We start from the raw sequence: 12,854 nt of genomic DNA, 5'->3' as shown, positions 1-12,854 counted from the left end.
AATGGTGGACTCAGAATGGCCTTTACAATTTTCCTTTCCTGCCCTAATCCATAAAATTAAGAGAAAATAAATAAATTCATTACTGCAAATAAGAAGAAGAAAAGAAAAAGCATCCTTCATTAGCATGACGATTGTAACATCTGAAAGATGAAAATCAGATGGATCTGAATGATGCACCATAGTCCCTAGAGCCCTCAGGACAATACTGAATAAAGGATAGAAGCTACACCAGATACCGGAGTGAGGGATAGCCTAGAAGTAGCTGGCAGAGTGATTAGCTAGGGGTACTACATTAGAAACAAGCAGTGAAAAACCTGTATGTACATGTACCCCACTTGGTAAAACTCCCTGGGGCCCAGCAGTAGTAACAGGGTGTTTGCCTCCAGGTGGAGGAAATTGGAATGCCTATTTGGGTGGGAGAAACAGAGCAATGCCCAAGGAATCTGTCAGTGGCTAGAAGGAATTAGAGAACACTCGCCCCCCTGCACACAAGATAGGTGGCTAAGACATTTCCCAACACCACACACCCTATTTCCTTTTATTGAAAACAGACAAGAATACCTGCTGAAGTCAGATCCCCTACACGTCTTCCCAAGCAGGGTGAATTGGTGTAGTGGAATTATAATAGGGAGTTTCAATTATAAAGATGGTCACACAATAATAAAAATAATAATAGATCACCAAATATTTGGGAAATAAGAAAACCACTGAATAGAGATATAAAAATCCTGAATAAAATATTAGCAAATGAAATCTGTTGTACTACTTAAAATGACGAATGTCTATCTGAGGCTTATAAGGTATTTGATCAACTTCACAATAAAAATTCTTAGTAACAGGGATAGAAAGGAATTTCTTTAACTTCTTAAGGGATATCTAACAGAAGCTACGGCAACATCACACTTAAAAGTTAGTAGCCTTCCTGTTAAGGTTAGGAAGAAGACAAGTATGTCCACTGTCATGACCACTATTATATTAGAAACCCTTGCTATATGACAAGAAAAGAAATGAAGATAAAGATTGATAAGGAAGAGACATGTAATATTCAGAAAATATGATAGTCTTCCTAGACTAGTCAAGAAAATCAACTGATAAAATAGTAGAACTAAAAATAGAATTCAGCAAGGTGATCAGATATAAAATCAGTAATATATATACCAGTAGTAACCAATTAGAAAATGTAACAGAAAAATATTTCCTTCACAAAAGCAAAACAAACTATAAGATACCTAAAGTAAACTTAGTAAGAAAATTATACAAAATCACTTTTAGACTATAAAACTTCACTAAAGAATATTTTTTTTAAAAATTGAAGAGATATATTTATATAATATATATAAGATTTATATTATAAATTTATATGTATTATATAGAATTTCAGATAGCACATAAATTCTTCCCCAAATCAAACTATAAGCAATATAATCTCAATCAAAATCAAATCAGAGTTTTTCATGGAGCTTGACAAGCTGATTTTAAAATTCAAAAAAAAAAAAAAGCATAACAAAGCCAACATTTTTTTAAAAAGAAGAGCAAAGGGAGAATTGCCCTCAAGATATAAAAATACTTTATAAAGCTATGACAATTAAAATCGTTTGGAATTAGCTCAACAAAAAGATCAATACTCAATTTCAGACTAGAGAGTCCAGAAACATTCCCATATACATGGGACTCCAGGGGTTGAGAGAGAAGTTAGAAACCAGTAGAGAAAAAGTGGTATATTCAATAATAAGCACTGACAAAATGGGCTAATTTGGAGGGGGGGAAATGAAGTTAGATCTATACCTCATACCATTCATGAAAATAATTTACAGGTGAAATAAAGGAGTATTAGAAGAAAATATGTGAGACTTTGGGAGACCTTTAGAAATCAGACACAAAAACAAAAGCTGTAAGTAAAATGATCAATACTCTTGAATCATAATTTTTAAATTCTGTTATTTAAAAAAGCACATCATAAAAGTTGAGACAAGACAGAAAATATTTGTAGTATATTAGGTTGCACCATATAAAAAAGCAATTTAATGTGGTTCATTCAAATAACAAGGGCCACCTCTAGATTGGCCCCCCTGCATACCTCCATGCTCTTTTCCCCTTCCAGTTACCTGGGATGACATCACGTGAGGCAACCTTAGAAGCCATGTGCTAAAGCTAGCAGAGTCTCTGTCAGCCTCTGTATGACTGCATGGAACACAGCAGCTGCTGACCTGAACCCAGGACTGTTATTTGAGAAGGAAACTTCTTATCTCTATGCCATTATGTTTTTAGAGGTTAGTTATTATCACAGCTTAGCTAAGCCTAATTATCATAAATAAATATAAATCAATAATAAAGAACTCCTACAATCAAAAAGAAAAAGACCAACAACCCAATAGAGAAATGGGCAAAGGATACGAACAGGGAATTCACAGAAGAGGAAATACAAATAGTCTTTAGAGTCATGAAAAGATCTCCACTTCATTAGTAATCAGGAAAATAAAAACAAAGGGGGAGGAAATTACCAAAGAAACATTTAAGAACACCCAGAACTGAAAGACAAAGTTTTCTTATTTAAAGTGCTCACCAATGCCCAGCATATGAAAGAGGAAAAAAACCCCAAAAAACATACAAAGGAGAGTCCTGGTATGAAACAGATGACATACTCAAATAGGGTAATTGGGGAGGGAGACATTGAGAAAAGATTAGCAGCTTAAGGGTAACCAGCAAGGCATGATAAGGCATCTCAGGCCAGCAACCATGGGAAGCTGTCACCACTCCTAGGTCTGAAGGGCAAGGGTGGGGAGGGCTGCAGTCACTGCCAGCTCCTAACACCACAAAGAGGACCCTGGAGGAATAAAAACCCTGACCCTGGTCTTCTCCCTTCCTCTGGCCTCCTGCTGATACCACTCAGTGGCTCAACCCAAGCAGAAGTCAGAGGCAAGAGAGCCCACCGATGCCATCCACAAAAGGCCAGCCTCCTGGGGCTTAGAACAGGGTGGAAAGGGGTGGAGAGCATATTTGTACCAGCAAACCAAGAATATCCATCAAACATATCAAGGTGCATAATTGTGAAATTTCCAAACAGCAGGGATAAAGAAAGGATCCTATAAGTTTCCAGATTGAAAAATCTGGCTACCTACAAAGAACTGAGAATCAGAAAGGTATTAGATTCTCTGAGGCAAACACTGAAAGCTGAAAAACAATGGAGCAAGCCTTCAAACTTCTGAGGGGAAATCATTGGAGACATAGGCAAGCTATCAGATGAGTGTAAGAGTAGGATAAAGACATTTTAAGAAAAACCAAGTCTCAAAAAACATAGCTCCCATATACCCTTTCTCCAGTGCCAAAGCACTGTACGACTCACACTGTATTACATTTATATGGTCCGTCAGAAGCACAGCTACATGACAAATGATGTTCCCAAGCAAGGGACAACACAGCAGTTCTGCTTAGGAAGCTGCTGGAAGACGCACACCAAGAGAACAAAGAAAGACGCACGGGACCCTGAAAACAAGGGCTCCAACTTGGGGGGCAGGTGAGAGGGGTTCCCAGGAAGGTGGACAAGAGAATTTTCTAGGACAGCAGTTGTGTGCCTGGTCTAGAGAGCAAGGTGCTTAGACTGGAGATGGAAGATGGAAAGCTCTAGAAGGCAGGTCACAAAAATAAAGTTAAAAAAGAAAAAAAAATCTCGGACAGCTTGCTTTCCTTAGGTATTTGTATTGAGAAGGGGCTTTTTGTACTTAGCATTAGTGGAATTTGAATAGGTAACAGGTACATACTAGAACGGCTTAATCCAAAACAAAGGCAATTATTAATTGCCGGAAATATAAAGTTGTAAAAATGGAAATGTAATTACAATACACCATGTGGCTCAGCTATGAAGAATATTTACATACCTATAATAGTGTCCATACTTAGTACGGATTTATGTGTATGTTGTAGCGATGGGAGGGTGGCGTGTAAAAGAATCTAAATACTCATCTTCCGTACCAGGAAACCCATAGTGTCAAAATAGAAATATCAAGAGACAGTATTAAGAAGACTATTTAGAAAGATGGAGGTAAACAGCCAAACAGAAGAGCTGAAAGAATTGAAAATAGTTATCTCTAGAGTACAGGAATCACAGTAAAAAATAAATAAGTAGGGCAGGTACTGCTTTAAAATATTTTAAATTATGTCATTAATTTGTAAAAATGTAAACATATAACTTTAGTTTAAAATAATTATTTAAAAAAATAAGACATAATATTTGGGGAAGACAGAGAAGAAAACCACTGTTTATATATAGTGTGGTATGGTAAAATTTCTACCCTGTTGAAGTACCCCAGAAAACTGGAAAAAGGTAGAAGAGAAAGGCAGAGAAAAAAATGGGTATAGCTCCTCATGCTGTGTTGAACAAAATATAGTTCAAAAAATAATTTTAGGCCAGGGGCCAAATGTATTTGTATATGAAACCACAACACTTACAGTTTTAGCGAGTTCTTTCATTCCTGTTTTTATCTCTCTCCTTTTGTTGGAAAACAGTTTAATCTCCATTCTGAGGGCCTGAAATGGGACAAGTATATCACTTAAACAGGCAAAAGGAATGATAGAGAAGCATGTGACAGATACGATACATGCACACCTATATACACACATCCATGTACACGCATCGGTCCATAGATACATAATAGGTAGCACGTCTCTAGAAACAAATAAGACAAATTTTAAAGACTAATAATAACACCACTGCTATTATGTAAGTGACCACTGCAGCGTCTTGGGTCTGATGTCAATTATAAGGCCAATGGAAAGAACATAATTAGATAGTGAAAAATTAAATGGAGAATAGTTGACAAAGGAAAACCAGTCTGCTGTTTTATTGGGAACTTGAGGGAAACTGGACAAGCAGGCTAAATCCTTTGTCACCTTCCTGCACATCTGAAGCCACGGCACCCCGTCTCCTGTTCCCAACCCACCCCTTTCTTGATGTCAACCATGCAGCATGCCCCCAAACGCACTCCAACAGGAAGTATCACACTTCATTCTTGCTGGGTTTCCTATTAGCTTAAGTACAGTTCTTAAAGCTCTTATAGCTGAATCTAAAAGACCAGGCCGTGTTGAGAGTGTTTGTTTGCTTTCAGGAAAGTTACACTTATAATGCTCTGTCAAGTAGGATCTCGTTCTACTTTCTAACTTTCCAACAGGTTTTCACAGGAAACCAGTCTATTTGGCACACCCTCAAAGCATGATTTCCAACCTCTCCCATGTTTTATAAATACCTCTTGGTTTTTTTGTTGTATCCAGGGAATTTCCTTCGTATTATCAACTTGGAGTAATGCCTCTTGCGATGAGTCAGTGCCTAAACTCACATTCTCATTTATCTTAGAAGAAGACAGGCATACTTATTAAATTGAAAATTTATCAGCTTCTCCTCTCACCCTACTTCATATAAGCGCTTTGACTCCCTTTGCGTTTGTTGCAGTTTGGAAAGCCACTCTCCACCGACCACATTCCCCTTTAGCTACTGCTCCCGTGCTAATTCTCCCAAGGCAGCAAAATGTCTTGAAAGAGTTTGAGATTTCACGGTCTCCTGGCCCCCCTGTAACCTCACTGGCTGCACCTTCTCAGTCTCCTTTTTCTCCCGGATCTCCAGAAGTTGCTCTGTCCTGGTCCCCTTCTACTTCTTGTCATTTACTTTTCTACGACTTCACCTGGTTTTCTGCCTTTAAATTCCATCCACACGTGCTTGACTCTCCAATCAACATCTCCAGTCCTTGCCTCTCCCCAGAACTCAAGGCTCGACTCCCCAGTGGCCTACTTGGTATCTCCGCTTAGATGTCTAACAGGCTTCTCAAGGTTGGCATGAGTAGCTAACTGGTTTCAGATTCCCTTTTGTCTCCCCAGAGTGGCTCCCCTCCATCTCCTACATAATTGTTCAGGTAAAAAAATCTAGGTGTCATCCTTAAGTCCTTCCTTTCCCTCTCTCTCTCTAATCCATCAGTGACTTCCATCAACTCTACCTCTGAAACCTACTCGGAATCTACCACTTCCTCTCCCCGACACTGCTTCACTTCCTCACTAATCTCCCTGCTTCTACTCCAGTCCTCCACAGGAAACATTCTCCACACAGCAAGCAAGTAATCATTTCAAAAATGTAAATAAGGTCATGTAAATCCTCTCCTCAGAACACTTTAATAGGCTCTTATTACACGTAAAATCAAATCCAAACTCTACCTGGTTTACAAAGCCCTTCATTACCTGGCCTTTTCCCACCTTGATGACCTCATTTCCTACCACTCTCTCTCTTGCTTCCTTCAACCGCACAGGCCTTTTTTAGGTCCTCAGACATGCCAAGCTCTTTTCTCCTCTGCCTTGAGTACTTTTGCCCCATGTTGCATGTTGGCACCCTCTTTTAATTCAGATCTCAGCTTAAAAGTCTTCTCCTTGGAGAGGCTATTCCAGCCAAACACCAGCACACGATGTCATTTTCATTCACTAAATAGATCTTGTTACTACCTAATCTTTTCTTATTTATTTGCTTATTTATCTTTCTCTTTATTCACCCCCAACCCGCAGTTGGAATGTAAGTTTCATGAAAGCAGAAACTTTCTATCTGTTCGTGCCTATACCTCTCACAGCCTAGCACTTAGTAGGTGCTCAATAACTATTTGTTAAATGATTGAATGAATGACTGTGGTTCTCTGGCTAGATACTTCCTAAATCATGTGTGTGACATAAAAGTTAGACCATTTTGACCAAGCACCAAAATTGGTAGTAAGATTTTTTTTTTCCAGGCAAGCCTGGATCTTGTACGATGGTTTAAATACGATCTGAAGTGTAATATTTGCGATTGCTTTGAGAGAGGCTGAATATTTTATCTCAGATGTAGCTCATGCTCTTTTTGAAAATCATGGGGCACAGGGGTAAAAAGGACTATTACTAAACATCTGCTAAAAGAAACCCAAAAACTGTTATTTGGTTTAAAAGGAAAGCAAGGAAGAGTGGACAAAAAAGGGGTCCATGGAAAGTAACCTCAGAGGCTGATCTGATCATAAACTCCTAACTGGGCAGGTCATGGTAGGTAGTCACGCCTCAGACATATAACGTCTTTAGTAAAGGGTTTATCTTTGCCTTGAGCAAGCCCTGTCTATTATTCTTGTGCATCTAGGTCAACACACCTTTGAAATAAACAGTAACCACCCTCAGGAGAGCACAGAATCATGTTAACTATCCTGTAATCCAATTCCTGCCTTGCTTTCTTCTACCTTCATGTAATCTCCCTTAGTTTCCTCCTTAATTTCAAAACTGCATAAAAGAAACTGAAACTGTCATTCTGCAGAGCATTTGAGATCTTGCTTCCTGGCAATTGCTGTCAGTTTAGCTCAAATAAGCTCTTGTAAAAATTGTTTATAGGTTTTAATATTTCTTAGGTCGACAGAAGGGGAAAGAAAACTGTATTGGAACTCAACTGTGTGTTCAGATTCTGATCTCAAACTCGAGGAGTCACTTTGTGCTACACTTAAATAATTATTCTCTTCCTCCATGGTGTTGCTCATAATAGTTAAAAGTTGCTGGCAATAGTCAAGAGTTTCACTGGTTAAGATTCCTCCCAAACGCCTATATTGATAAAAAAAGAAAACACAAAACCACAATTTTAAAAACGCACATTTAGTGGTATTATTTCCAGATACATAACCCGTTCTGTACAAAGAAATACGTGGACAATTGCTTGCGGGGCTCTGTAGTTATTAGGACTCTGCTTTTGAGGAGAGCCCGTTCTATGTGCTCCAAAACATGACCAGACGCTTGACCTTTCTGGGTGACCTTTTCTCACACGGTCTCCATGCCCTTAACCTACGTGTCCTCTGTACCCACCTTGGCCACTGCACAGAAGAGGCACTATTCTGGTTGAGCCCCTAGAATGTACTAGGTGTCGCACTGCTTCACATAGTACATAATCACATGATCACATTCAGTCCTCACAGTCCCCACCCCCACTGAGGGAAGTATTACTTCCTCTCAATACACCAGGACATCACAAACTTTGGGAACTCCAGCATCACTTGGAGGGTTTGCTAAAACAAATTCCTAGGTCCCACCCACAGAGATTCTGATTCAGAAAGTCTGGGTGGGGCTCAAGAATATGCATTTCTAACAAGCTCTAAGGTGCTGCAGACCCTACCTTGTCACAGCTGATTTGGAGGGGTTGTCAGGTACCTGAGGTTACAAGCTAGTAAGTCCTGGACTGAGATTTCAGACTCAACTTTGAGTCAGAAGGACACATGATTTGCCCGGGGAGGGCTGGAAATGACTTCACTTCCATAAAGAGGGCTCCAGCACCAGTGTGCTGTTAACTGAGATGCTCCTTGTCCACTGATTGTAAAGACTATGTTAGGACTTTTATACAAAGTTCTGACAATTAAGTTCACGAACTTTGTTGCAATGAGGTTGCTAACCTTTTTTGATATCAGAGGGATTACTCATTATGAATTTGTACTAACTGGACAAACAGTTAATCCAAATTGACTATTTGGAAGTGCTGAAAAGGCTGTGTGAGAAAGTTATGCAAACTGAACTTTTCACCAACGATTCATGGCTCTTGCATCATGACAACGCACCAGCTCACACAGCACTGTCTGTGAGGGAGTTTTTAGCCAGTAAACAATTAACTGTATTGGAACGCCCTCCCTACTCAGCTGATCTGGTCCCCAATGACTTCTTTCTTTACCCAAAGATAAAGGAAGACATTTTGATGACATTCAGGACATCAAGGGTAATACGACGACCGCTCTGATGGGCATTATAGAAAAAGAGTTCCAAAATTGCTTTGAAGGATGGACTAGGTGCTGGTGTTGGTGCATAGCTTCCCAAGGGGGGTACTTTGAAGGTGACCATAGTGATATTCAGCAATGAGGTATGTAGCACTTTTTCTAGGCTAAGCCTGTGAACTTAATTGTCATACTTTGTATGAGCTACAAGCTAATATTTCATTAAGATTCCATATATAAAATGGGCATGATGGTGCAGTCTTTAAAGGAGTCTTTGAAGTCAGTATTTAATAGCTCCCCAAATTGTTACGATACAAAATTTCCACAAGACTTAACATTTTCAAACGTCACTGAGAAAGGCCATGTTTTATTACTGTTTTGATCACAGGAGGCACTGTGAGGTATTATTTTTGGGGAAACGAATTGCATGTTGACTAATGACGTCCACTGGCAGGTCAAATAAAGCAACAGTTGAAGTCCAGGCTGTCACTTTCATGCTCTCTACCCCCTGGTCATCATGTGTATGCTTTGGTAGTATTTGTTTATTTAGAATTTTAATTTTAGCCTAATCAAAGTCTAAATCAATTAATATTATCTAAGCGAAGTCTAATTAGAGAAGTAAGTCTGTATGTGTGTACACATACATATGTATCTATGTTAGGATTTTTAAGGATAAACAGGAGTTTTTAAAGCTATCTACTATTCAGAATTGTCCTCATTTCTTGTGTTCCTCCAACACATGTTATTAAAGAGAAGACTTGAACATGCCTTTGTACTAACCATGTCTTTTTACATTTTGTATTTTGATGCTTTAATACCTGGGGCCATGATGACTTTGGAGGGACTGCCCCTCCCATGTCAGGCCAATTTCTAGAGACAGTAAACAACTTGCCCTTTCAAATGCAAACCAACCAATCCAGAGCCCACATCCCAACATCTCCTCCCCTGGTCTTCCATACTCAGGGACACTGTTTCCCTGTCCTAAGCACCCCAGGGCCAAGTACCAGATAACTAGGGGTAGCCCCTGTGCCCCAGAACCCAAGGATATTATCCAAACTAGCCAATCCTAAATCTGCCTGCTCATTTCCATGGAAACCAAAATAAAGGCTCTTGCCCACAGTTTCCCTGCTTCCTCTCTCTCCTTACCCTCTCTGGCGCTTTCCCATGTGCCACCCCCCCCCCCCCCAATAGCATGGCATATGCCCTCCTCTTGGGACTTGTGAGTATAACAATCTTTTCAATGGCAGTTGTCTCCAGTTATGTTGGCCTTGCTGTATATAAATAATAAAATCTGTGTTTTAAAACACCTTACCATGTGAGGTTGTTTGCTATAGACTGTACTTACCTCCATCTTAGGTAAACAAGGGTGCCATCTTCTCTCCCATTCACCAGAATATTTTGTCCATCCAATGAAATTCTCACCGATTGAATTCCATGCCCCTGGTGAGAATGACTCCGACAGCAAACAAATGTTTCCTCAATAGTTTTAGGAATAAAGTGCAGAAATTACAAATGCAATTCTACCACATGGTTTTCCTAAGGGGGGTTACATGCACTTTGCTTATCTTCTTCTATTTGTTAAAAGCATTTTAGTTGGTATGGAAGTAGCCTCTGGGTAATACATAGCACTGAAAATCCCTATTTCAAAACCCATTCTGAATCCATACTGATTCATCCTTTCATTTGTGTAGTATAGAAGGAGAGGGATTATTACCACTAGTTTATAATAGGAAAATTAGACACAGAGAAGCAAATGGACTTGCTGCAGGCCATGAAGTTAAGGACGGGGCCTTGAGCAAGCGGAGGGGACAAACTGAGACAACTGTCAAGAATCAGGCAGGTTCCATTTATATGTGAAGAGGTGAGTGTGATGAGTGAGGGTGATGGGCGCTGCGAAGAAGGGAGGATAACGTGCTTTCCATGGAGGGTGCTAATTAAGCCAGTTTAATCAGAACCCAAACAAAACACATCACTCATTTCGTACACAGGGCAACAGTTTGAGCCCCTTGACTAAAAACTGGGATTTCTGTGTCACATTGGTTCTCAACCTTGATGCTTTAAAAAATTTTTAAAGCCTTTGAGTAGGTAATACATTCAAATGGTTCAAAATTAAAAAAACTATAAAAATGTATGCAGTGAAATCTCCTTCCTGTCAGCATTCCCCAACCACCCCCAAAAGACAATACCCTCAATATCTTTTCGGAGATTTTTTTAATGCATATAAACAAGGTTTTATACAGTTTTTAACATAAATTGTACCATTATACATATATTATGCACCTTGGTTTTATCCCTTAGCGTTGTAACTTGGAGTTTCTTCCATATTGTTCCATAAGGATTTCCTCATTCTGTATTACAGCAGCATAGTATTCCATATTTTACTTATGTACTGTTTATGTACCGTTATTTATTTATCTAGTCCTCTGTTGATGGGTATGAGGTTGCTTTAAAAAAAAGTGCTATCATGGATAACCTCATATATGAAGTGCTTTACATAGAATCACCCAGAAAAATTTTGACGCATTGCCATATTATACTGCTATCAGTTGTAGTATACATTAGAAATCATTCAAATGAGACAGTATAACAGAGTTTGCAAATTGTTCACTTAAAAATGATGTCTAGGGGATTTAAGATTTTTTCTGTATAATAATATCACTTTTGCCCAACTGTGCTCCAAAAATGCTTGAGCAAGGAGAGCTGGATGGGCACAGCCAGCTGATCTGTGGACCCGTGGGATGTGGCATGTGATGGCGATGCTTCAGGTGTATGGGGTAGAACCCTGAGTAAGAATCACTGACCACACTGAATTATAATAATGACCAGACAACTCGGTTCCAGCATCACATGAAGAGTCTGCTGGAGACAGCAGCAACCAGCTCAGAGGCCTTTCCGGCCAGCGAGATAGCAGCAATCATCCCTAAGTTTGCACAGCAATTCACTATTTCCAAGGCAGCTTTGCATACATCCTCTCACTGGCTCTCACCACAAGGTGACAGCAAGCAAGCCTTCCCTAAATATTACAGAGGAGCATCTGAAGCTCAGTGAGTTTCCAAGACACACAGCTAAGTGGTGGTGGAGCTAGGCTGGAGCTCACCTATGTAGCTCTGCCCCACCTCTTTCCTTGCAGACCTCAGTCCCTGGTTGGTGTTTCCTCCCTCAGAGACTCAAACTTCAGTACATAAATACGCTTAATGTTAGAGTCAATAACACCATCAGTGGTAAATAAGTTATGAGTCAATTTACCCAAGAAAGAGTTCCAATTCCTTTCCTAAGGGCTTTTGTTTCTTATATGAGATCAAGATATACATTCCATGATTTAAACAACAACAACAACAACAAAAAGTTTACCAAAGTGTAAATGTCTCGGATACACAGAGTTCCACATTTAGCTCTTGATATGAGCCACGATCCATGTGGAGACAGAGAGAGCATTCCAGGTCCATAATGTTTGCATTGCACTTTTTGGTGTGGCTTAAGAATGCAAACACCTCTATGGCCCTGTCAATCAAAGAAAACAATCATATTATGGAAAAGATCAGGGAAGCGATAACTTCGGATTTGCAGTTGTACATATACAGTCAGATTCAAATTCACAAACTGTCATTGGAAATAAAATGATACATGATAAAGCGGGCACCTGTATTTGCATCATAGTTTTCATCTTTGTTTGCAAATAAAAGTTCATTTCAGCCAACTAAGAAGTCTTCTCTATGTTAGCTACCATTAAAGATCCTAGACTATACTGACAATCTTTATTTTTCACTAATCATTTTCACATATCCCCACGTTCAAGTCAAAATTAATTACTCGCTATGTGTTTCATGTATTCCCCCCTCCAAGCCTCTGCACACGCCACGGCTTTTGTCTGGAGCGCCCTTCCCTACCACATCCCCACCAATCCGGCCCCTCCCTACCTCAGCAACCCAGCTCCCTACCAAGATTGCCCACATTTCTCCATGCATAAATCTAACCTATTCTTCAAAGTCCAGCTCAAATATCACTTCCCCCATGACCCTTTTCTTGAATTCTTCTTACCATAAGCCATTTCTTCCTTCTCTGAATTTCTTTGTGTCACACCTTGCTGACATCGGCTATTACGGGAGAAAAGGGCTTTGATGAAAG

General features: G+C 39.6%; 1 protein-coding gene across 1 annotated transcript in view; it reads right to left on the bottom strand.

Moving 5' to 3' along the window:
• CFAP43 (cilia and flagella associated protein 43) overlaps positions 1–12,854 on the bottom strand; it is a 73,617-nt gene that overhangs the window by 28,466 nt on the left and 32,297 nt on the right. Inside the window, exons 15-19 of the mRNA XM_019725074.3 lie at positions 12,081–12,230; positions 10,075–10,205; positions 7,431–7,578; positions 5,241–5,342; positions 4,447–4,524 (exon numbers count right to left, since the gene is read on the bottom strand). Of these exons, the coding sequence (XP_019580633.3) occupies positions 4,447–4,524; positions 5,241–5,342; positions 7,431–7,578; positions 10,075–10,205; positions 12,081–12,230 (609 nt within the window). The remainder of the gene's footprint in view (positions 1–4,446; positions 4,525–5,240; positions 5,343–7,430; positions 7,579–10,074; positions 10,206–12,080; positions 12,231–12,854) is intronic.

The sequence above is a fragment of the Rhinolophus sinicus genome, chromosome 15 (assembly GCF_057876585.1).
Source record: "Rhinolophus sinicus isolate RSI-liver-muscle chromosome 15, RSI-T2T, whole genome shotgun sequence".
Taxonomy (NCBI): domain Eukaryota; kingdom Metazoa; phylum Chordata; class Mammalia; order Chiroptera; family Rhinolophidae; genus Rhinolophus; species Rhinolophus sinicus.
The sequence above is the reverse complement of the archived record's forward strand: the minus strand, read 5'-3'. Positions and strand labels throughout refer to the sequence as shown.